The 24,598-nt window shown below is 61.8% G+C and overlaps 1 protein-coding gene and 1 long non-coding RNA gene across 3 annotated transcripts in view; one reads left to right on the forward strand and one right to left on the reverse strand.

Moving 5' to 3' along the window:
• The window catches only part of CTDP1 (CTD phosphatase subunit 1), a 50,502-nt gene extending 47,917 nt beyond the window's left edge, over window positions 1-2,585 (forward strand). The window contains exon 12 of one of the 2 annotated variants that reach the window (XM_039245828.1): window positions 2,053-2,585. In XM_039245828.1, coding sequence (XP_039101759.1) covers window positions 2,053-2,331 — 279 coding nt within the window. In that variant the 3' untranslated portion in view covers window positions 2,332-2,585. The remainder of the gene's footprint in view (window positions 1-2,052) is intronic. The other variant, XM_039245827.1, reaches the window with a different exon arrangement.
• An 11,457-nt stretch (window positions 2,586-14,042) lies between these two features.
• LOC120240952 lies at window positions 14,043-20,350 on the reverse strand. The gene is made up of 3 exons (XR_005530786.1): window positions 20,253-20,350; window positions 18,968-19,130; window positions 14,043-14,738 (listed from the first exon to the last, which is right to left on the reverse strand). It is a non-coding gene; the product is annotated as an uncharacterized LOC120240952 (long non-coding RNA).
• Window positions 20,351-24,598: the final 4,248 nt, after the last annotated feature.

A 24,598-nucleotide genomic window follows, 5' to 3' on the forward strand; every position in this document is an offset into this window, starting at 1 on the left:
AAGTCTTCAAGGCATGCTTGTACCCCCACCACACAGCACACGGGGCGGGGGGCTGACCTGCGAGGCGCGCGTGCCCCTGTGTGAGGGGAGACCTGGGGCGGCCACATGTGGTCAGGCCGGTCTTCCTCAGCGTGGGGGCGCCGCTCGGGACCAGCGGGCGCCTCCTGGGGGGGAAGTGCTGTGCTGGCCGCTGGCCGCTGGCCGACTGAAGCCGCGGGCCCGTTCTGGTCCCAGTCTGCCAACACTGTCCCCAGAGCGGAGGCGGCTGCCCTGGCTGGCGGTCAGTGTGGAACAGCGTGTCCCCTCGCAGCTTCAGTTCGTCGTCGGGGTCATTCGTCTTGATGGCCACCTGAGGAAAGCGGGGCTTTTAGGCCGGACCGGGTGACGGCCCCGTCTTGTGCCCTGGGAGGTGGCTTGGCTTCCGTGTCTGCAAAGTGGCACCAATAGTTCCTACCACCGAGCTGCCCTCTCCCACCGTGCTTTGTGTTTGTTCGCATGTGGTTCTTCTTGGGGCCGATCGGGGTGACGGCGTCTGGAGCTCTGGGGAGAAGGCAGTTTGCAAGGGCTCCCGGGGAGGAGGGGACGGGCGCGACAGCAGGAGTGCGCCCTCCAGGCCTGCCCCGTGTGCCCCAGGGTCATGGCTGTTCTGTCACCTCCCTGACCCTGTGACTGCTGGGTCATCTCTGGGGCATGGCCACCAGATCCAGCTCCTTCTCACAGTGAAACTGTGACAGCACTTTTGCAGCGATGGCCCCAAAGGACAGCACTGCGCAGCATGCATGCAGCCCATAGTGCATGCCTGCGTGTCGGGGGAGGGGTGCGTGTGCACATCCTGGGGTGCCTGTGTGCATGTGTGCTGGTGTGTGTGTGCGCGCATCCCGGGTTTGTGCATGCTGGTGCGTGTGCGTGTCCCAGGTGCCTGTGTGCTGGTGCGTGTGCGTGCGCATCCCGGGGTGCGTGTGTGCTGGTGCGTGTGCTTGCACGTCCCAGGGTGCGTGTGTGCTGGTGTGCTGGTGCATGTGTGTGTCCTGGGTGCCTGTGTGCATGTGTGCTGGTGCGTGTGCGTGCACGTCCCGGGGTGTGTGTGTGCCTGTGTGTTGGTGCGTGTGCATGTCCTGTGTGCATGTGTGCTGGTGCATGTGCGTGCGCGTCCCGGGGTGCCTATGTGCTGGTGCGCGTCCCAGGGTGCGTGTGTGCCTGTGTTGGTGCGTGTGCATGTCCTGGGTGCATGTGTGCTGGTGCGTGTGTGCTGGTGTGCTGGTGCGTGTCCTGGGTGCCTGTGTGCATGTGTGCTGGTGCGTGTGTGTGTCCTGGGTGCCTGTGTGCATGTGTGCTGGTGCGTGTGCGTCCCGGGGTGCCTGTGTGCTGGTGCGCGTCCCGGGGTGCGTGTGTGCCTGTGTGCTGGTGCGTGTGCATGTCCTGTGTGCATGTGTGCTGGTGCGTGTGTGCTGGTGTGCTGGTGCGTGTCCCGGGTGCCTGTGTGCATGTGTGCTGGTGCGTGTGGGTGTCCTGGGTGCCTGTGTGCGTGTGTGTTGGTGTGCATGCCTGTCCCGGGTGCCTGTCCCGGCTGCGTGTGTGCATGTGTGCTGGTGCGTATGTGTGTCCCGGGGTGCCTGTGTGCCTGTGTGCTGGTGCGTGTGCATGTCCTGTGTGCATGTGTGCTGGTGCGTGTTGTGTCCCGGGGCGCGTGTGTGCTGGTGCACGTCCCAGGGTGGGTGTGTGCCTGTGTGCTGGTGCGTGTGCATGTCCTGTGTGCATGTGTGCTGGTGCGTGTGTGTGCGCGTCCCGGGGCGCGTGTGTGCTGGTGCACGTCCCGGGGTGCGTGTGTGCCTGTGTGCTGGTGCGTGTGCATGTCCTGTGTGCATGTGTGCTGGTGCGTGTGCATGTCCCAGGTGCCTGTGTGCATGTGTGCTGGTGCGTGTGCATGTCCTGGGTGCGTGTGTGCATGTGTGTTGGTGTGCGTGCATGTCCCAGGTGCTGTCCCGGGTGCGTGTGTGCCGGTGTGCGCCCGCCCCCGATGCCAGCGTGTCACAGCATGCGCCTGTGTTGCAGGGGCCACAAGCGGAAGCTGCCCGAGGAGGAGGCCGGCAGCGCGTCCAGCGGGGACACCAGCGGGGAGGACGAGGAGGGCAGCAGCTCGGAGGCGGACGAGATGGCCGCGGCGCTGGAGGCGGAGCTCAACGACCTCATGTGACCTGCAGGGCACGCGGCGGACGTGTGCGTCTCGCTCCGTCCCCAGATGGCTCCCGGCCGCGTGGGCCCTTGGATGGGGTCTCCTTTCCTCCAGAAAGACGTGTATATTTGCAGAGCACCACATACAAAAACACATAATTTTGCAGAAATAGGTGTTTTTAGAGGTTTTACTACAGAAAGTCTACTTTTCTAAGGGACAGTGTCCCTGGAGGCAGTGTGCCAAAGACATCGCCACGCCCCTCACAGCCTCTTGCGGGCGGGCGGGCGCGGGTCCGGGTGGCGCACGGGGCCCTCCTCCTCCAGGACACGGGTGTAAAGTTTTTGTATATCTATTTCGCATTTGACCCACCGAGCAGATTTCTCTTTCATTTAATAAAACTCCTTTTTGTACACTCGTTCCCTGGTGCGATGCCCCCCACCGCCTGTAGGGCGCAGGACACTGGGTGTCAGGTCGCTCGGCGTGCCCGGTCAGGCCTTAGGAGGCTGCCCGGGGGAATAGACGACCCAGCCTACCCTTTTAGGCTGTTCCTTTTAGGCTGTGGGTGCAGGGGGTGAATTCCTCTTCCCGCTGCCTTTGGCCTGGCCCCTTAGCACCCTTGCTGGTGGTGCTGGCCGGGCTCTGGGCCGCAGGTGACCTAGGATGTGCTCACGGCGCTGCGGCCGATTTGGTTCGTCCTGTGGAGAAGGGAGGCCGGCCTGGACCGGGGCCTGCGCTGTTCCGTCACGTGTTGCTGAGACACGTCCTTGTTGAATTAGCACCGGGAGTGAAAGACGTCCCCTCTCCAGTCTCCATCCATGGCACAAGCAGCCTCGCGCCCTCCCTGTTTCCTGGACTAATTAGTTGGAAGTAGCGTGTCCGGTACGGCGGTGTGCCGCACACGTGGCCTTCGGCTGCAGCAGGGGTGTCTGGTTACATCACTCACTCGCCTGAGAAGCGATGGGTGGAGCCGCGGCCCTGGCCGGGTCCGGGCGATCACTGCGTCCGTGGGTGTTGTCCCGACCCTGACTCCTCCTCCAAGAGTTGGGCCTTCTTCGCTGCTGCTCGCACCCAGTAGGCCTGCACATTGGGCATGATGGTCACTGCTGGTGACAGGCGGAGATGGGCGGGGGTGTCCCCGTAGGCGCAGGGAGGGGGTGTAGGAACCACAGCCTCTTCGTTGCGTTGTTCTCTTCAGCAAGGGGAGCGTAGGTGCGCCTATTTGCTTTTCTCCAGAACAGCAGCAACCAGAGTTTCCAGCGGCTGCGCTCGGAAGCGGGGGAGGGCTGGCCCTGACGCTCCTGTCGGCACAGAAAGGAGACTGCACAGCCGGGGATCTGGTCAGTGTGAGATCTTAAAGACCAGCAGCCTCTCGGGCCGTGGTTTCCAGAAGGGCTCAGTGCTAATTCGGTATCTTCTCGCAGTGTTGCTCGCTCTGGGTAGCAGGGGTCTGTCTGGGCTGGGCGGGGGGGCCGTGCTCCTGGGCTGCTGCTCGCTCTCACACCTGCACGACACCGTGGGCTCCGCACACGCAGGAGGGCGGGGACAAGCTGTGTGCATCTCAGCTGCTTGGGCCCCTCCCTGCGGGTGCTCCTCTGTCTCGGAGGCCCTGGGGTTCCGAGTGCTCTGACGAGTCACAGGAGAGTAACAGTGGTGGCATTTGAAGAAAAAAGCCAACACCCGGTGTCACCAGGAAAGAAGGGCCGAGGCCTCGGGAAAAGGAGACAGCAGTCTGGGGAGGGAAGCCTGGAGGGCCAGCTGTGAGCTGCACTGAGCGGGGACGCCCACGGGGGCTCACAAGTCATCCCAAGGAGATCCAGCGCCTTCACCTGCCGGGAGGGGTGCACCAGCGGCCGTGGTGCTGGCCAGGGCTCCGGACAGCCCCGGGGGTCTTTGTTTCTGCGGCTGGGAGTTTTCCTCTGCGTACTTGGACTTGGCGTGTCCCAGAGCACATGTCCATGTGGGCACGTGCCGGTCCGTGGCGGGGCTCTGCCGTGGGGGACGCCTGGGGACCCGCCCAGCCCACAGCCTGGGAAGGTGAGGGCAGCCAGGCAGGAGCAGGGCTCGGGGTGCCCGCTGGGGTTGGGGGGTCTCCCAGCCCCACCCACCGTGGTCTACCTGCCGTTCGTTCCTCTGGCCTTTGGTGGTTTTGTCACTGTTAAGTAAGTTTGTGCCCCAGACAAAAGAAAGATACCATTTTAAACTGAGGACTCCAGTCCTCCTCCCTCAGGGAGCATGAGTGGCCGGGCCTTCACTTCAGCAGAAGGGCAGTGGGGCCACCACTCACCCCTGCCTCTGGTCCCCTCATCCCAGCACAGGCATCTCCGGGAACCCCAACAGTTGAGTCAGCCATGTAGTTGCTTAAAATGCGGCTCTTCGGGCGCCCAGGGACTCAGTTGAGTATCCAACTCTTGGTTTCGGCTCAGGCCATGATCTCATAGTTCGTGGGTTTGAGCCGTGTGTCAGGCTCCGCCCTGTCCATGCAGAGCCTGCTTGGAATTCTCTCTCTCCTTGCCCCTCCCCTGCACTCTCTCAGAAATAAGCGCGCCGTGCGGTGGGAGGGTGGGCTGGGGGCTGTGGAGAGGAGCAGTGGCTGCACCTTGGGCGGGAGAGACGGGGGAAACAGAGGGAACCTCGTGATTAGAGACCCAAGAAGCTGATGAACGCGTCCCAACGCGTGGCTTGGGTTCTAATCCACACGGAGTCCACACACACACTGTAGAGAGTTGATATTTATGAAGGAGTCACTTAATTTACATGGTCTGCTTTTTTAAGAGCCCTTATATTTTGTTTTGCTTTTTAAATTCTTCTTCCACTATTTTTTAAATTTAAATGCAAGGTAGTTAACATACAGTGTGATGATTTCAGGAGTAGAATTTAGTGCTCCGTCACTTACGTGTAACTGGCAGTGAGGAAATAATGGACTCTGAAGGCAATGACATGATGTCTGGGATTTGCATCCAAATGCTGCAAGACCAAGGGGTGCACGAGGTGTTAAAGGCCAGGGTCCATCGTGGTTTGTCAGCGGTGGGACTGGAGTTCCGTGTGTGTGTGTGTGTGAGATGTTCTGTAAGACTCAGAATGAGGCTCCTCTGCGGTAAAAGGACCGGGGCCCCCTCACACCCAGGAGGGTCGAGCACCCGCTGTGTCCCTTGCACACACGTGTGCTGCGTTTGCAGGAAGTAGAGGAATGAAATTGCCCCGGTCTCAGGCGGCCACTGGGTCGGAAAGAGCTCGGCGTGGACTCGTGGCCAGCTGCCCCCCGGCCACAAAGCTTGCCCCAAGTTGGCTCCAAACTGAGGCCCTTTCATCTTTTTTAACCACAACTCATGGTTCTTGCCGCACACATTTGCATGTTGGGATGCCCACTGCCCCAGCGTCTGGAGTCCAGGCCCCCCGCGCTGCCCTGGTGTCTGGGGTTCGCCCCCGCCCCCCGCCATTGTCCCAGTGTCCAGAGTCAGGCCCCGCTGCCCTGGCGCCTGGAGCCCGGAATCCCCGCTGCCCCGGCGTCTGGAGTCCAGCGCCCCCCCCCCCCCGCTGCCCCGGCGTCTGGAGTCCAGCGCCCCCCTCCCCCCGCTGCCCCGGCGTCTGGAGTCCAGCGCCCCCCCCCCCCCCGCTGCCCCGGCGTCTGGAGTCCAGCGCCCCCCCTCCCCCCGCTGCCCCGGCGTCTGCAGTCGGGCCCCGCTGCCGCCCCCGCCCCCAGAGTGCTTTCAGGGTTGGTATCGTACAGTTTTCTTTCACTTAGGGTTTCTCTGGATGCCGTACCTTCTTGGAGGTTTTTGTTCAGGAACCAGTCTGCAAGCATGAATGCTTTTAGTGTAAATTGGGTTTTGTTGCTTTCTTCCTAGTTATTCTGGGTTTTCTGGGGGAAACTTTGCTCTTGGTCACCTGCCCCTTGTCACCCCATACCTCCGTCCTCCGCCCTAAGCCCTGGAGGCCCTTCTCCAGGACGTGTGCATCGCCAGTCCCGCTCAGGAGCTTCTCTGCCCGGTTTCCTTGTCATGTCCGACTGGTGGCCTGCGCCTGGGCGCCAGAACCTTCCACATCCTGTTCTGTTGCATCCTGGCTCTTCTGAGGTTTTCTTCAGGCTCTTGCATTTTATAATTTTGTAAACGACAGGTTCTCCTGTGTATTTCAGAGACCCGCACGTTCTTCGAGGAAGAGAGGTCTGTCTGTACTCAGAGCACAGTGGGGGGGATGGCATCACCACCCCTGTTTTCAGTGAGAGCAGCCTGCTGACCTGCATGCTCCAGGGCTCTGACTTCCTTCCGCTGCCGAGCAAGCTTCTCTTTCCCTGCTCAGGGCCTTTGCACGTTCCCCTCACTCTGCCTGATGTGCTCTCCACAGCCCTGGCTTGGAGAGGGCATCCAGCCACGCTGTGTGCCCGGCTCTCCCCGCGTCCCCACCTGGTCTCCATCCTTGCTCTCTCTATGGTTTTCTTGGCTAAGCTCTCTGTCAGCAGGAATGCTGTTTGGTTGGCTGTCGTAGCTCCTACACTCCGCACACAACCCGGCTCCTGATTGGTGCTCAGCAAAAATTATTTACTGTCGAGTAAATAAATGATCAGTCCTCAGTATCTGCAGAGAGCCCGCTAACATGGATTGTATGGACTCCTTGGGTGCACTTCCCGTGCTGCCCCGTCCCCTCCCCTCCAAGGCCGTTCATAGGCGCTTGCTTTCAAAACCTAGATTCTCCAGAAAACTCCAATCTTTTGAAAGAGGGAAGAAGAGAACGAAAGTAACTCTTACCCTGTGTCTTAAAACAGAGACACACTCTGGACACGTTTGATGCCCCCTGGACTCTCCCTCCCCCTCCCCCTGGCTCAGATGCCCCCTGGAACCCCCCCCAACCCCCCTCCCCCTCCCCCTCCCCTTCCTCCTCCCAGCTCAGATGCCCGCTGGACACCCCCCTCCGGGCACTTGCTGGGAATATGCATCCTGATTGTCCCAGGGTATGGAGCAGAGCCCCTGGGTGCACAGGGCCTGACACACATGCACCCACGTCACTCCGGTTGGGCTGAGAGGCTGGCCAGCGCATTCTGCATTTTCTAGACCTAGAGCAGTATGTGCATACAGCAGGGGCTCAATAAACGCTGAAGAAGATACAAGTTAAGAAATGAGCCACTGTCCTTGCCTAGCAGGGTTTCCACGCGTCCAAGTCGAGTCTTCTGCGCGCCCTCCGGGGCCCGGACCACAGGTTTGTCACAAACCACAGCACTCACCCTTTGGGGGTAAACAGCACATGCAGCCTAATGACCTCGTGTCAGTACTGGGGCCAGATCTGCCCCCTCCCCCAGCACCCAGCGTGCGGCCAACACCACTCAGTCCCCCCATCCCTCCTGGTGCGGTCACCGTCGTCCCTTCCTCGCGACAGATTCCGCTCGGACAGGTGGAGGCTGCCACTGTTTGCCCTTTCCTGCTGCGTGGCCCAGAAAACACGCTCCTTCCTGCGCGTCGACCCCTTCCAGGCACACCCCCGCCACGGAGCCCTCTGCTGCCCCGGCCGCCGGCTCTGAGGTCCTGACAGAGGCTCGGACTGTCTGCGAATCAGCTGTGTGTGAAGACCATTCCTCGGTTGGGGGGGCAGGTAGATGCTTCCGGCTGAAGCAGGAGAACTAGACTCAGGGTCACCTCCTGGGGGTGGGGGGCCCTGCCCCACGGTGCGCCGGCCCACATGAACGGGCAGAGTGAGAGCCGCCCAGTTGAGAAGGGGATCGGCTCCTAGCTCACCCCCGTGGGCGGCGTGACATGCAGCGTGTTTCTTGCCCCCTTAATGACTAAGTGTCCCTGTCTGAAAAATGGGCAACGTAACAGTGCTGGTGGCATTGGGTTAAGGGTTAAATAAGATCATGAAATAAGGCCGTACATGAGACCACGATGGGCGTGTGTTTACGAGCCAGGAATTAGCCCCAAATGCTCAATCTGGGTCCCTGCACCTGGGGCCCTACCACAAGGGGTCCTTGCTGGGGTCTCTTCTGCTTCACGCAGGCTCAGAAACGACTCTGCCCAGACTGTGCTGAAAGGGCATCAGTCACGTTTCCACAACCATCAAAGGCTCCGAAGTGCCCCAGCTCAAGGGCCGAGTGGAAATGCCCACGGAGCACAGTCTCGCCAGGAGTGACCCCCGCCTCCAGCACCTTAGTCCCCAGTCCTGAGGTGACATCCAGTTTCACATCCCAACACTTTTTCATGTGCTGACCCCCCTGTTTGAAATGCCCTGACCTCCCCCTCTGCCTGCAAAGCTGCGGCCCCACTTTAAGGTCAGACTTAACTTCAGCTCCTCTCTGAGGCTGTGTGCAAAGGACACTGCGTGGCTTCGTTGGCCTGAGATCTAGAATTTGGTGCCTTTGTCTCTGGTGACAAAGTGCTGAACACAGTACCTTAGAATAAGGGTCTGAATGGTTGGGGGTGGGTGGAAGGATGGATGGATGGATGGATGGATGGATGGATGGATGGATGGATGGATGGGGAGGTGGTTGGATGCAAGAGGGAAGGAGGGAGGGGAGGGGGAGGGGGAGGGAGGGAGCGGGGTGGGTGCATGCGGCCTCCGGCTCCCTCTGCAGGGAGCACCCGGCTCAGCACCACCAGCCTTGCCTGGCGCGCGGCCTCCCGCCCTGAGGAGCCTCGTAGGGACCCTGGAGGGCGGCCGCTCGCCTCCCCCCCGTCCCACTGTGAGCCCTTGGATGTGGGTCGGGGACACTGGCCCAAGAGGGGTCCGGCCGGCTGGTCCCCGCGCGGCGCCGGCCCGGTCTCCTCTGCGCCGGGGCCCGGCTGTAAATCCGCCGGCGCCGGGCCGCCGTCTTCACGGTCCCTCCGTTTGCCAGCCGCTCCCAGCCCCGCTCACAGACGGGGCCGCAGAGCCGCCGCCTCTGAGAGTCCGGGCACCTCCATTCCGGGAATCTGGTGATTTTACGGAAGCGGGACTGACCGGCCTCTGAACGGGGAACACGGCGGGGACGGGGCTCCCGCAGGCCAGGCCGGCCCCGAAGCCCAGCCCAGAGGGCAAGCCAGTGTGGCCGAGCCCCGCGCCGCGCGGTGGCGCGAGATGGGCGGGGCCTGCGGGTGTGTGGGCGGGGCCTTGCGGGATGGGCGGGGCTTGTGGGATGGGCGGGGCCTGCGGGTGTGTGGGCGGGACCGTGCGGAGATGGGCGGGGCCTGTACGTCGAGCTGGCGGGGAGTCAACCTGCGGAGCCAGAGGCCTCTCGGTCGCATTGGCCGCAGCCCCAGGAGCGGAGAGGCCGCCCCGAGCCCCAGCGCCGCGCCCTGTTCGCGGATGTGCGCGGGGGACGAGGAGAAGCCCCTGGGGAGCCCAGCCGTCTTCCGGGGCCTCACCAGGGGCACCATCTGGCCCTCACAGCGTCGGCCTGCGCCTCCGGTTCTCGGACCGCTCACACGGCCGGGGGTGGTTCCTCCCCAAGCAGCCTGCTGACCAGCCGTCGGAGCAGAAGAGACACAAATACCACCGCGGGCTTCGCTCCCGCCCCGTGGGCCGCCCCCCGGGCGCGCGCGCCCCTGCGCACACCTGCATGCACACGCGCGCTCGCACCGCGCCCACGGGGAGGCTGTCCCTGCAGCAGCCGCGCTCAGCACGAAGGGCGCGCACCTCCGCGGGACGCTGGTAGGTTCTGCGGCCGGTCAGCAGACCCCCCCGCCCCCCGCTGTCCACGGCAGGTGTGCACACGCACTCTGGCACTTGCCGCGGAAAGGAACTAAGGCCCCAGACGGCATTCTGCGGGGGACGGAGGCAGGGAGGCCAGCCCGGGACACCGGGCAGACGTGGCCCCAGCCGCACGGTCCTGGCGCGTCTGGCGATGACGAGCCCCCTTCAGGCTGCGTGGCCGGGCTGCTGCCCCAATCCTGGCCCCGGGGCTGTTGGCCTCACACGCCCGTTTCCTGCCTGCAGCGCTTGCAGTCACGCCCCGACCTGACGAAGGCCCTGAGGGACAGAGAACGTGCTGTGCTCGCGACAGAAGAAGACACACAGTGTTCGGCTCTGTTTCTAGGCCTCCGTGGTGGAGGCCGGTTTTGCTTTTTCTGAATCTCCAGTCGGTTCCCACCCAGGCCCTGCGCCCCTGCCGCACCCCCGCCCGGTCGTCTCCAAACACCTGTGTCTCCAGCCTCGGGCCCGCGGGGAGGGTCCGCAGAGCACGCGCGCACCTGACCCTCCGCACACCCTACGTGGGCTTCAGCCACTACCCCCCACGGGCCTCACCGTTGCCCTCGGCCTTCCCGCCGGGCTCAGCGCCCTGAGCGCAGAGATGTCTTCGCCCGTCAGCCTCATGACTGACGCTGGACACGGTGTCAGGACTCGCGTACCTGCAGGTCATGTGAATGGCGCACACAGGCACATGCACACACGTGTGAGCACGCATGTGCATGCGCCGCCCGGGAGCTGACTGGTGTCTTCTTCACATAAGAGGTGACTTCCCGCGGGCACTCACCTGCTGAGCAGGGGGGGAGAATTAGCTCCAGCCACAGCCCCGCACCCAGAACGGAAGAATTCGTGTGGAAGGGATTGGCCCTAACTACCCCCCCCCACCCCGCCACCATGCGGGCTGACCAGGCACCTTCCCCAAGGGCAGCAGGGTTAGGACACGACACGTCACGTTGAGGGAGGGATGTAAGCAGGACATGTTCAAGACAGCTGCTCCCTGGCTGTCCCTCTCCCAGCGGTGACAGTGTTGCCGAAAAGTCACTCTGGATTTCAGACAGGGAGCTCGGAAGGGGGACGTCCTGGTTTATTGCTTGTGCTGTGGGGAGCGTTGCCCAGGGCTCAAGGTCAGGACTGACGGAGCAGCGAGCCACGTGGGACGAGGGGCTTGAGGAAGCCCGAGGGGCCCAGTCAGCCCTGCGGGAGGGTGGCCCCTCCAGGAGTCTGAGTTCCCAGCAGCTGGAGGGTGCAAGCAGGACCCCAGGCGGCCCTGACCCGCACCCGCCGCTCGACCCACAGGAGCCAGGTGGGGTGTCTGCTGCCCCAGAGCCCGGGGACCCTCCTTCTCAGCAGATGGTCTGATGGGACGAATCACCGCCGTCCCGCGCTCACTGGGCTCTGGCCGGCGCTGGGTGGCTGCTTGGAGGCAGGGGGTGTCCAGGTGCTCATCTTGGGGCGGAGCCAAGAGGTCACCCTGCCTGCCGCCCGCAGCCTGCCGGGAGTGTCTCTGCCCAGAGGAAACCGGAGAAACAAAGCTGTCCTCCTGCGGGGGGGGGGGGGGGGGGGGGGGGGTTGCGACCTCCTGTCCTCCTCGGGGGGCTGTCCTCCTGGGGGGGCTGGTGTCCTCCTGGGGGGGGCGTCCTCCTGGGGGCCACACTCCTGGGCAGCCGGCCAGAGACCTGGAGGCAGGCCACTGCCGGGCCGCCCCTGACCGAGCTTCCCAGGCTCCGCCCAGCTGGCCTTGCCTTTTGGGAAGCAGTGGGGACACCCAGCAGGCCCCTCCCAGGGTTCTTGGGGGGCGGGAGTCCATTCAGCGTGCTTCTCACTTCAGCAGGAAGGTCTTCCTGGCGATTCTACAAGGACAGCTTAGCCCTACGACCTCAGCCTCTGGAGGGTCCGGAGACGAAGATCTGGGGGCTGTAGAGCGACCCCCTCCCAAACCGTGTCCACTCTGCAGGGCTGCCTGCCCGTGACGTGGGGGGCAGTGCCCACTTCGTATTACACAGCTGTTTCCGCAGACCGTCTCCACACTGGCCCCCCTACGGCCCCACAGGGCTGGCGGGGCCGTATGGCTGCTCTAGGTTACCCTCGTCTGGTCTGGGCTTCTCTCCCGATACTTGGTAATAATCTCTGTAAACCTAGGGCGGAGAAGGAAAGCACTGGCGCCCCACAGGATGGACCCCACCAAAGTCAGCGTCACAAGCAGTGACCTCAGGGATAAAACGGACCTTCTGTGTTCGAAGGGACTCCGACTCTGCTCTCTGGGCGGAGAAGTGACACGGGAGCCTCGGTTCTGAGGCCTGGAGTGTTTGTGGTGGCCATTCCGGGCCCTCGGCCGCGCCCCCTGCCCCGACACCCCAGGCCGACCTCGCTGACCTGCTCTTGCTCCAGACCCAGCGGGTTTACCAGAAGCCGACGTGCTCGCATAGCATCAGTTCCTCTCCCCTCAGCGTTTCCAGACCCTCCTCTGGCTCCTCGGCGACTCTCCAACCGCCTCCTAAAGTTCAGGGCCCCCCGCCCCCGGGCCTGTCCCTGCGTCATCATCACCACTGGGCGCTTAATACCCGATCGCTGGATGCGCGAAAGACAGCAGCGCGACGATGGGTGCTCCTGCTTCGGGAGAGGAGGAGGGAGCACGGAGAGGGTGTCGGCCCCACCTGGGCCCCCGACTCCACTGCCCCTTCCCAAGAGGACCCGCTCCTTTGTGTTGGTTCACAGGCTCCATCTCCTCCCGGAGCCCAGTTTGAGGACAGGGCTTCCCGCTAATAAAATAGTAAGAGCCAGGGGCCCGCTGGATCACCGCTGTGCGCCTGCACCTGACACAACAGGTAACCACACTGCGACTGAAATAAACACTTTAAGGAGAGCAGATACAGTAGCAATTAGTAACAGTAATGTCTGCAAGCTCACCAGCCTAAAGAACACTGGCACTAGCAGCGGGCAGCGGGGAACACGCCGCCCTGCCTTCTCCTTCGCGGGGAGGGTCTGAAAGCCGAGCCCGACCAGGGCCGGCAGCGGGGGCTCGTCGTGCCGAGATGCGACAACACCTGGAAGCGCTCCTGGTAAACACAGCGCTGCGAAGTTAATTCGCTCAGGATGTCACAACACACGCTCCGTCCACGCCCGCCCGCCCGCCCGCGTCCTGGTGGGAAGGAAACATCCCACCCTGGGCCCACAGGGAGCACATCTGCAGGGCTTCGAGAATGCAGAGCCAGGGTGGGCGGGGGCAGCAGAGAAGCCGGCTGTCCGGTGGGGGCTCCGTCTCCCATCCCGGGGGGGGGGGGCGCCCTGGGGTCCGCAGTCACTCGCACCTGCTCACGCCGTCTGTCCGGTGGGTGTCTGTCCTGGACCTGCTTCGGGAAAGCCTGGCTGAAACACGAACATCTGTGGACTGAGGGCTTGGAGACGTGGTTACGTCCGTGTGGGCTGACCCACTAACGAGTCCTTTTTCTGTTTCGGGACCCAACCCGGGAGCTCCCGTGGCGCTGCTAGTCCTTCGTCCCGTCCGGTCTGTGGTGGCTCCTCGTCTGTCTCTTCATGACCTGGACCCTTGCAAGGAACGCTGGTCCGCTGTTTCAGGCCCTCGGTTTGGGCTTTTGTCCCGTGTCGTCACTGCCAGTCGTTGCTGCAGCTGTTACAGGGCCCCAGCGCGGTGGTGTGCCCTCCCGCAGCCCCTCCCAGGGACAAGCCGCCAGCCCTGTCACTACCATGAGGTGGACCTTGATCGCGGCTAGAGCAGCGTCCGCCAGGTTGCTACCCGTTTTACAGAAGTGCCCTGGGGGAGGGTCCCCGGGGCTTCGCGAACACCCGGCTGCCCGTCGTACTTCTGCGCGCTGAGTTTAGCACCAGTGCCAGGTTTACTGCAACGGCTCCCACTGTGGGTCTTGCCAAATGGCAGGGCCCTCTGCCGTAGCCACCTGCCAGGGAGGCGGGTGGGTACTTCGTGGGCAGTCACAGGGTCCAGGTCAGACCTCGGACGGGGAAAGGAGGGGACCACCCACAACCAGGCCATTCCAGGGGAGGGAGGAGGCCCTGGAGGAGGGAGGAGGCCCCGGTCCCAGAACCACCTGCTGCTGGACACACACACTGGGCCGGGGTGCGTTGCTCAGGGGTGTCCTTCTTTGCAAAGAATGTTCAGGGAGAAAAGACGAATTGATGACCATGACGCACGCACGCAGGGCATAACCACTGGATTTTTATTCAGTGCTTTTAAAATGTCACTGTTATTTCACGTCTACTAAAGAGATAAAACATTAAGTACGCTGAACTCAACATAAATCATATACGTATGACTTCTATATGTATGTGTATATATTTAGCAGCGGTTTTCCATTTCAGCAACAGAAAAAGGTATAAATATGAAACCCACACGCATATGAACTTAAATTTTGTTTGCATATATTACACTATAAATACATATGTTCGTGTTGAAAGGGACAGAATGCCTGGACCCAGCCCGCAGCTCCCCGTTAACTGTCCGCGTCAGTGTCCCCCTTGGGGTCCGAGGGCGATCTTGACCAGACCATCTCCATCCCCTTGGCTGTGTGAGTGATGGGGGCCGGGGTGCCCTGAACAGGGCATGGCCTTTGCTTTGGGTCCTGTCCAGAAATCAGATCCTATTCTCAGAGCCCCGGAAAATGCCAAGGGTGAGCCCTTCTACGGGGCTGGTGGGAGCCGGTGGAGCAGAGGGGGCAGGAACACCCTCACCTGCGCGGAAGGGCCCCCCCGCTCTCACCGGCACCAGGCTTGCTGCCCGAGGAACACAGGTGAGCACCCAGCAGCAGGGTGCTGGGTTCGCTGCTGTCATCCGGGCGGGGGCTCCGGCGCCAGGCCCTGACCTTGCCTCACCGTCCACGGGGCAGGAATGCGAGTGTTCGATCAGACGTGCATGCAGGAAGTTCAAGGGAACAGAAGCAGGCTGGCGGGACAAGCCGGGGCATAGCTGGTGGGGACAGCACGACACCGGTTTGTCCCGGGCGCTGACAGCAGATGGGGATCTGCCCAGTACCTGGGACTCAAAGGTAAATCCCAGCCCCCGGGTGCCTGCCAGCCTGATGCCGCCACTCAGCAGGGATGCGGCTTCCTGGGGCTCCGGTACCCCACAGCTCCACCCTCTCCTGGAAAGGCCCCAGGACTTGGCACGGCTGACAGCAGAGAGAGCCACAGGGAGAGATGCCAAGACACAGGCCCACCGGCTCCAGGTCCTCCTCTGCAGCCCGGGGGGGGGGGGGGGGTGCAGCGAGGGGGTGAGCCCTGTGATGAGGGTGCCCACCTGACGGGGCTGCTCCGTGGGAAGGTGGCCCAGGATCTGGGGCGTGGAGGCCACACAGGCAGGGCCGGCGGGGAGGGGGTTGAATTCAAGTCTGCAAATGCGGGGATCTGACCGCCTGGACCTTCTGCCATGTAAGTAGAGCAGAAACCAGGAGCCCTATGGCCGTGGCTGGTAGCTGCGCATCTCGCTCAGGACATTGATCCATCGTGTTTATGGCAAGACGTGTGTGCGTGCGTGTGTGTGCGCGTGCATGTGTGTGTGCATGTGTGTGCGCGCGCGCGTGTGCGCACGCGTGTGTGTGCGTGCGTGCGTGTGCATGTGTGTGTGTGAAGCACTCTCGGGCAGGAATCACCCGCCAACACAGAATTCTATACGTTCAGTTGAAGCCAACAAGTATTCAGCGAACATGGCTCTCAAGCAGCCTCTGTACGAGGAGCCGCGGAAACAAAGAGGCCACTGTCTGCCTTTAAAGAGACCGCCCACCTCCACACGGGGAGCGCGAGCACTGCGTGTGGACACCACGCGTGGCCTCGGGCACCTGCAGGGGCTGTTAACCGGAAACCAACTTTGACTCCCTCCTGCAAAGGGCCATCACTCGGCTCTCGCCATCGCGGCATCGCCGAAACACCAGACCGGAGATGGGAGGCAGGGGAGCGGCGGCCGCAGCGGAATGCAGGCGCCCGGGGCCGCCTCCCGGTGCCAGGCTCCGGCCCGCGGATGGGCAGGCCGCCTCCTGAGACTGTCTGGGCCTCCGCCTGCGGCCGGTCCCCCCGGGGAGCACGGTCTCCTGGAGGAGCAATTTTCAGGGGCGGGTGCCGGCCCTCCAGGAAAGGGGTGTCACTCCCCATGTCAACTCCACTGGGCTGTCAGAACAGCCGTCAGCCTGGCCAGCGGCCCGGGGCCCCTCCAGGGGCCGGCGGGAGGGGTCCGCACTCAGGACACAGGGCGCTGGATTGCTGGGAGGGGCACGCGTCCCTCCTGGCGAGAGCGGCACAGACACTGCACGCTGCAAACCAGCGCCCCCGTTAGAAGCTTCTGGCTTGACTTTCAGCTAATTGCTGAATTGGGGCCCCCGTGGACAATGGTGGGCCCGCCAGCCAGCCGGGTCCACTCTGGTCTCGAAGACTGCCTCCTGCCGAGTCCCGCCTCCCGAGTCAGAAACTCGCCGGCCACGGGCGAGTCTACGTCTCCGCTAAGTGTGGATTGTGCGCCCAGCGCTGTCAGCAGTGAAACGGGGCTGCCCTCAGCCGCTCATACATTGGACCACGGGGGCGCCTGTGGCTCAGTCGGTTAGGCATACACTGAACAACGGTTATCTGGCGCTGGTCACCGGACACGCGCCCAGGCGTGGGGAGACCCGTCTCCCAGGAGATGTTGTGTCGGGACCAAGAGGCCACTTGTCACAGTCCAGGCGAGCTGCAGAGGCGGCTGGCCTCACCGCGTGCTCTGTCCCCGCGTCCTGGAGTGACCCGCACCCCGTGTCCCGGCTCCTGGCAGCCGGTGTCCAGTGGGGCAGCTCTCACCCGCGGTGGCCTCTGCTGGGACACGTGTCCTCCTGGCTGGTCCAGGTGAAAAGACAGCACAAGGCACGTGCACATCACCGCTGGGCTTCTTCCGCGGGATTCTGACAAAATCCCCTTGTTGGCTGTGACCCCAGTCGGCCTGCAGCGCAGGAGAGGGGGGCCGGGGGGCCAGACGTTCAAGGGGAACCTCGTGATGAAATTGATTTTGAGTCTGGTTTTAAATGTTAGAACTGAGCACTAGGTGGAGGAGCTTGGCAGAGGCCCCCAAGAGGGGCGCGCTGTGTGTGGGGCCGAGCACCCCAGGGACACGCCGTCTCTAGCGTCTGGGAGCTCCTGGAGTCTCGGGTGCAGACACCCCCAGGGCCGCTCCCTGTCACTGGGGGGTGCGCTGGTCCTGCGGGAGGAAGGCCTGGCCACGCTCATGGCACTGAGGGGCCCGGCCGCCACATCTGACCTCTGACCTTTCCATGACTGTTCCTCTGGGGCTCATGGCCCGGGAGCTGGTCAGTGAACCTGTGAGCTCTGAACGTTTTTCTAGAAAGTTCCCTTCATTTAATGTGACCACAGTCACTTGTGGAAACCCCCTGGAGAGCGGCGGGGCGGGGGGGGCGGGGGGGGGCGAAGTGCTGGCCAGGCGTCCACAGGGCACCCGGCCCCTCTCCTTCTAGAAGCACAGTTCTGGAGCCAGCACGTCGTCACGTGCACTTGGAACAGCCCCTTCCCAGCCTGCTCTCGGGAAAGACCAGGCTCACAGGCGCCGTGTGTGCGGGAGCCTCCCCTCCCGGGGAGGGCGGGTGGGCGCTGGTGGGCGTGCGTCTGCAGCGCGAGTGCTCCGCCTGGTCCGGCTCCCGCAGGAAAATGTAGGACAACAGCTAGGGACAGATGGGTCTCGTCCTTTGCTATTTCCGTCAGGTAAGTTTACGAAAGCCAGTGTTTAGTCACGGCTGTTTAACAACCGCCTTGCTCCGCACTGGCCCAGCAGCTCCGGCCCCACGGTTCGCATGCGCCCGCGACAGATGTTAAGGGAGCAAACGTCCTCCGTCAGCAGCCTGATGTGTGCGCGGCCCGCCTGCTCCGCCGGCCTCTTTACGGCCTCTTAGGGACGCAGATACACGGTGCAGGGCACAGACAGAGGCCGGGAGCTTGGCCCGCGCTCCGAGGGGTCGTCTCGGGGCCTTGGGAGTGGAGACTTGAACTCCCGCTGGCACGTCCACGTGGCTCAGGGCGCGGGCGCCCGGCTCAGACCGTCGGCTGCACAACCTGGCTGAGCAGCCGAGGCCCGAGAGGCCCGTAGCCGCCCCGCTCGCGTTTCCAGCTAGTCAGACGGCCGCGCGGCCCTCCCCTCCCCTCCCCTCCCCTCCCCGTTCTCATCCACTCTCGTCTGCGTGCCCTCGCGGCCTCTCCCTGCCCGGTGCAGACGCCCGTCGGTTTCCAGCGCGCTCACCTGCAAGCCCACCAAGCAGACCCGAGAATGAGGAGGGCCCCACGGAAACGGATATTTCGCCGCGTGTCACACAGGGAAGCACACAGCCCCTGTTGTTGCCTCGGGAGTTCGTCTGCCACACTCTGACCTCGGGAGGCACATAAATGCCACTGTGCTGCTGGGCACAGCTTGGGGGCGGCTGAGATTGGCTCTCACAGCACCACTGCCAGGCAAGTGCCCGGCCCGGGGCCTATCGACCTGGCCAACACCCCCGCTTTCAGAACCCGTCACAGCACATTTCTGCAAACGGGGACGGCTTTCGGGCGCCCGGCTGGCTCAGTCGGTTAGGCGTCCCACTCTTGATCTCGGCTCGGGAGGTGATCTCACGGTTCGTGAGTTCAAGCCCTGAGTGGGGCTCTGTGCTGACAGCGCGGAGCCTGCTTGGGATCCTCGCTCCCTCCCTCTGCTCCTGCCCTGCTCGGGCGTGTGCACGCGCTCTCTCTCAAAATAAACAACTACACTTTTAAAGAGAAAGGAAAGAAAAGACTCTAGAACTACTTCGAGCTCCGTTTGCGAAGGAAGCAGCGTTCTCCGGTCCAGCTCCGCGGCGCCGATGACTGGCCGGGGGTCCAGCTCGAGCGTCACCTCCCGGGGGGGCGGGGGTGGGGGGCGTCTCCCCAGTGAGCCTCCCCGTGGGCGGTCCTGGGGCCCCGGGGTCTTGCCTGACTGAACACTTACCTTCTGGGGGCAGAGCTCGTGACCCGCTGCCTTGTGGCCGAGGCGAGAGGCGCTTGGTCGGCAGGGAGGGACCTGTACCAGCAGCGTCCTTCCCCCTCCTGGGAGCAGAGCGGGGCCCACCACCCTCGACCCCGGAGGTCTCACCCCTGAGTGCAAGGGGCAGCCCCACCCCACCAAGTTCTGAGTCTCACCGTGCGGTGTGAGCCCTGGCTCGTGCGCTGTCGCGGCGACCGCCGCTCCGGAAGCGTCAGCTCCCTGAGGAAATGGCCGCTCCACCCGCGCCGTAACGACGCTTGTCGTCTGAGAGACCTGGTATCTCATTACTCTGGAACGGCGGGGCTGTTGCATTTCCTCCTAAAATTCAAATTTCCAGTTTTAGAACTTGGCCAGTGTTCCATCTGAGAAAAAAGAAAACAATTTTTTTTTTAAGAAAAAAAAATGTAAAGCTAGCAGGATTTGGCTTTTTTTCAACAGCGACTGTTTCTCTCCTGGCGGTGCCATCGTAAGGGTTCCCGCGAACGGCTTCCGAGGGGTCCCGGGGGGCCTTCGATCGCAGTGCTGTGGTCGGAGAGGCTGTGGAGCATCGTTTCCTTTTTTGTCCTGGTGACCTCTGGCTCGTAGGCGTGGAGGGATGGGGACTTCTCCAGTCACCCCACAGCAAATACAGGAAAATGGGTGAGCAGGAGACCATTCAAACCCGGGGCCTCTGCCTCCCAGCCTCTGCGGCACCGTGACTGTTCCCTAAACGTTTCCAGAACTGCCTGTTGGCCCAGGGACGGAATTAACCTGTTCCCTGTGCCTCGTGGGACGCCCCCCGGTGCCGCAGACCCCAAGGTGGGGCAGTCCCTCCTTTAGCGGCTGAGCCTGCCCAGCGGATGTCTGGCCCAGGACGGGTCCGGGGAGACTCCCGTCCAGAAAGGAAATGAGCCAACAGATGAGGGGCCCATGGCCACTCAGTAAAACAACACTTTCCAGGAGTCTCTGCAGAACACGGTCATGGCCTGGAGTCATCCTGGAGGGTGCAACGGCCCGGGATGGGGGCAGGCCCGCCGCTCCCCTGCCTCCGCTTCGAGCCTGTGTCTCCCCCTGTAATGCTGACCTAAGTTCCCACCCGGAGGGTGCCGTGGGAACAAGCCCCAGTGGACGTGAAGTGCCCTGCACGCACCCAGGCCTTTGGGCAACGTCCACGGGAGGCTCCGGCCACACAACGTCGCCTGGGAGCCGCGAGCTGAGCCGGAGCTGGACTTCCAACCCAGCAGGGGGTCCCCCGGCCCCCCTCTCCGGGTGCCTGTGCTCACAGCAAGGCCGTGAGGAGCACGCGGCCATCCTGTCTGGAGCTCACAGCTCAGAGCCGACAGAAGCACCCAGGGCGCCTGGCCGGCTCAGCCGGCACAGTGTGTGAACCTGGATCTCAGGGTCAGGAGTTCAAGCCCCACACCGGGCATGGAGACTAGTTAAAAACACACAGATACTCACTCACTGTCTCACTATGAAACAAGTAAAAAGTTTATGCCCAGAGCAAACTTGCAGCCCGCACACTTGCCAGTGGCCGAGGGAGAGATCCCTCCCCTGGTAATCACATCTCCCCCTCTTCAGTGAGTTGGGGGAGGGGGAGGGAAGGAAGGGAGATTCCGCCTGCGACGTCACAGGGGACTGGTGATGTCACACAGGATGGGGGCCATAGCCTGTCCTGTGATCAGAGGTCCAGGAGTCCTCAGTGCGGGAGGAGATGTGGCCCCGGCGCCCGAGAAGCACCCGGGTCCGTCCTTTCTGTGAGGGTCTAGAGCGGCCCTAAGACGGCCACCCCGCCACTCCATCCTGCAAACGTGGCCTCCCTGGTGGACACAGCGCTCCAGGCCACCGGGCTGTGTCCCGTCATGCTGTGAGATGACCCTTCTCCCTTCTGTCCGTATACAGAGTCCGCCCTTGGGTCTGCCGGTCAGACGTCCCCACAGGAAGGGCTGCAAGGTGACGGCGAGACGGGGAGAGGATAAGGCAGGTGTGCCGGCGCCAGGGCCAGGGACAGTGCCACAAGCCCCTCGCCAGTAAGTGACACGCCTCCATGCACGCAGGACCGAGGCCAGCTGAGAACCTGGGGGCAGCTTCTGCGTGAGGCCGTCCTCACTTCTGACACCCCTGCAGATGAGTGTGTGTCTGCTCTCAGTGAGAACATTCTAGCAACTCCACCTTTGAGGGCTGGCAAAATGAAAACAATAGTTTTCGTTTTGCTTTGTTTTCTGTGAAATGTGCTTTTTCAGCCCACCTGCATCTAATAAGCACAGCGTCCAACAAGGATGTAATGACAGTGAGATAGTGAACATCTGACCCCAAATCAAATTGCCTGTCTCACTCACACTGGCTTAGACACCAGAGGGAACCGACGCAGAAGCGGCCCCCGGCCAGAGGTCTCATCGGGTAAACTGAGCCATACAATGGGAGAAGGGACACGGTACGTGCTCAATGGCACAGAACTTTCCAAGGATATGACAGGAAAGGCCGACAAGACCATTAGAAGTCATCAGGGATCATCAGAAAGATAAGAGGTACAGAGCCAGACAAGTCTGGAAAATAGGTTAGAGCAGAGTCAGCAAACTGGGTAAGAGTGAGGGAGGAGAGAGGAGGGCCCAGGACGTGGGGCCATTAGCAGAGAATGATGAGCAGCCACGTGTCCAGCAAGCAGAACCCCCTCCCTTCCCTTTGTTCATGCAAATAAAAGCTGGACACGCCAGCGCCACGTGGCTTCCCGTGGAACATGCGACGCCATCAGCTCATCCTCTGGGGAGCTTTCTGCTCGTGCCAAGTGCCAGTCCCGGGATTTGGGGTGACAGATGCAGGCCCGCGTGGAGGGGACAGACGCTGAACCAGTGCCCATAGCACAGGAAGTGGATCAATAGGCTGAATGGCTGCAGTTACACTTGCCCCATCACACCCGCCCACCCGCCCCATCACACCCGCCCACCCGCCCCATCACACCCGCCTTCCTGCCCCATCACACCCGCCTACCCGCCCCTCACACCCGCCTACCCGCCCCTCACACCCGCCTACCCGCCCATCACACCTGCCTGTCTGAATATCACACCTGACACCTGTCTGTGGGTCTCTTTCCCCAAAAGATCAGAAGCTGCTCCATGGCAGGAATTTTTGCATCCCAAGTGCCTGGCCCATGACTTGCAGTGAGAGGGTAATTAAGGAAAGTTCTGGAATGAGGAGAAATTATTTTACAATAATAGGAAACTCAATTGACAACTCTGTGTTTGTACATACCAACATGTGTTTCTACTGTGGATTCCACCAGTCAGTTCAACATGAAACGTGGACGCCCAGGTAAGCTGGTTGACTATGTTCTGAGAGCCGCAATCCAGCCATGAAGGGTACGGCGTCGCATGGGCTGTCCACGGAAAGCAAGGACAAGCCGACGGTGCCGGGTCACCTCATGCCCTCTGTCCACGCTGTTTGGTGCCCAAGCTGCTTGGGGACCGCCTTGGCCGGAACCGATTGCGTTGCGTGCTCTTCCTCTGACAGGAGCCTCGGCGCTACATCTATACTAATTTTAAATGCTGGCTCAGCTCTGGACCCCACAGTGAGAGGGAGGACTCAGGATGATTCAGCCCACGGCCGCGTAGATGAGGTGCTGGCAGATCCATGTCATGAAGAATTGCTAACGGAACTGGAATTATTTAACTTGGAGAAGGGAGAAGACAGGCCGAATTCATTACCCATAACAGCTCTATCTTTAGCTCCTGTGACTCCCATTTTGGGGGTTTCTGGCTTTGGGGGGCCATGGGAGCAGTCGCCGACCAGGGGCAGGGGTCTGCCTTGTAGGCAGGGAGGGGCCGTCCCTGACCCAGCTGCATACTCTGCCACCCTCTCCCCCTCTGTTCGTTGGCAAGGTCATGTCTTTCTTCAGTGCAGTGAATAGTCAGACCCGAGTCCAACACAGTAAACCAGGGTCTTGCCCTCTGTTCTTCCAGGCTGTATGTGAGGCATTACTGAACTTTCTGCTCCCACAAATGCAGCAGCACCAGATGACCTCTGAGATTAAGTCTAAGTGGCAACACCTCATTTCAGCTCTAAAATAGAGCAGTTTTCTTCTAACAGAGAATTTGGGGTGTGGACATCATATGACACAATAGTTCTCTGGGGGGTGTCTCTGCCCCCACCCCCGGGGACATTTGGCAACGTCTGGAGAGTCTTGTTTACATATGGGGGGGGGCACTGGGACTGCCCATCACCGGGCAAGCGCAGGACCCCCGTGATCTGCCCGAACACCCAGGAGCCAAGGTGGCGAGGCCTGGCTGGCCGGGGGTCTCCCCGCTCTGCACAGTCCTCCCTTCACCCTCTCCCAGAGCTGCCCCTCCCGGGGCCCCGCGGCCACGGTCCTCTCTTCCCCACCCGCCCGGCCGGATCTGCCAGGGAGCTCATGCCTCCGGACACGGCAATGACAGTGCTGGACAGAAAGGGGACCTGAGCTGGGCCACCCGGCTCAGGGGACGCAGCCGGATGCGTCTGCCCTGGAGGCAGACGAAGCCACCTGCGCTGGGGCCTCCGCCCGAGGGCAGCACCTGCTGAGAAGAGGCCGGACAGGACCGCAGGGCCACCACCAGCCGGAGAAGAAACGTGGGCCCCACAACGTCATCTGAACCCGAAATCCAGGTGCGCCTGCGGCTGGGCTCCCAGCCCTGAGAAAAGGGCTGCGGGCCAAGCCCTCTGGAGGCTGAGCCAGTTTGAGAACATTTCTCGTGTCCAACCAAAGTCCTGGTTACCACATTTACTGATGTCACGGTGTTTGTAGTAAAGGGACAATCTATGTAAATAAAACATAAAGCCACCCACTCTCCAAGAGCACACTAGACCAAGGGGCAATGTTTTTGCAAAGCCTACTCCTTTGATTTGAAGTTAAAAATGTCAGGGGCGCCTGGGTGGCTTAGTCGGTTAAGCGTCCGACTTTCGCTTAGGTCATGATCTCACGGTACGTGGGTTCGAGCCCCGCGTCGGGCTCTGTGCTGACTGCCAGCTCAGAGCCTGGAGCCTGTTTCAGTCTGTGACTCCCTCTCTCTGACCCTCCCCTGCTCACGCTGTCTCTCTCTCTCCTAGAAATAAAAAATAAAAAAATAAAAAAAAAAATAAATGAAGTTAAAAATGTCAGAAAACACCAGAATTACTTTTCTTTCCTTTTTTAATGTGAAGCAGTTTAATAAATTAGGATTTTTTCCTCTGTTTAACTTCTATTTGCTCCACTGTTCTATGGTTTAAAGTAGCACTTTACAGGGGCGCCTGGGGGCTCAGTCAGTTCAGCGTCCAACTTCAGCTCAGGTCATGATCTCGCGGTATGTGGGTTCGAGCCCCGCGTCGGGCTCTGTGCTGACAGCTCCAGACCCTGGAGCGGCTTTGGATTCTGTCTCCCACTCTCTCTGCCCCTCCCCCACTTGCACTCTGTCTCTCTCTCTCAAAAATAAACATTAAAAAAATTTTTTTAAATAGCACTTTACATTCCCAGTATTATACCAAATCGTTTGCAAAACACCGCTAAGTCCTTCCGGCATAAAGCCTTCCTTGATCAGTCGACAGGTTTTACAGGTTACGGGTCAGACAGGGCAGCGTGGCTCCTGTGACCGCCAGCGAGGCCGAGGGGGAGGGGCCGCTTTTTGCACCGTTCCTTCCCCACCTGTTACCGTCAGGAAGTTCCCGCAGGTTTTGTACAGAAGACACAGAAGTACAGAGGAGCACACGGCGCTCGGATCTGCAGGCGAGGTGCCCACGTGCCGCGCCCCATCCTCCATGCCCACGTGTCCTCAGACCTGCCTGGACGCGGACCCGGGAGG

This window comes from Hyaena hyaena, unplaced genomic scaffold (assembly GCF_003009895.1).
Source record: "Hyaena hyaena isolate Hyena2069 unplaced genomic scaffold, ASM300989v1 scaffold_267, whole genome shotgun sequence".
NCBI classification, from domain to species: domain Eukaryota; kingdom Metazoa; phylum Chordata; class Mammalia; order Carnivora; family Hyaenidae; genus Hyaena; species Hyaena hyaena.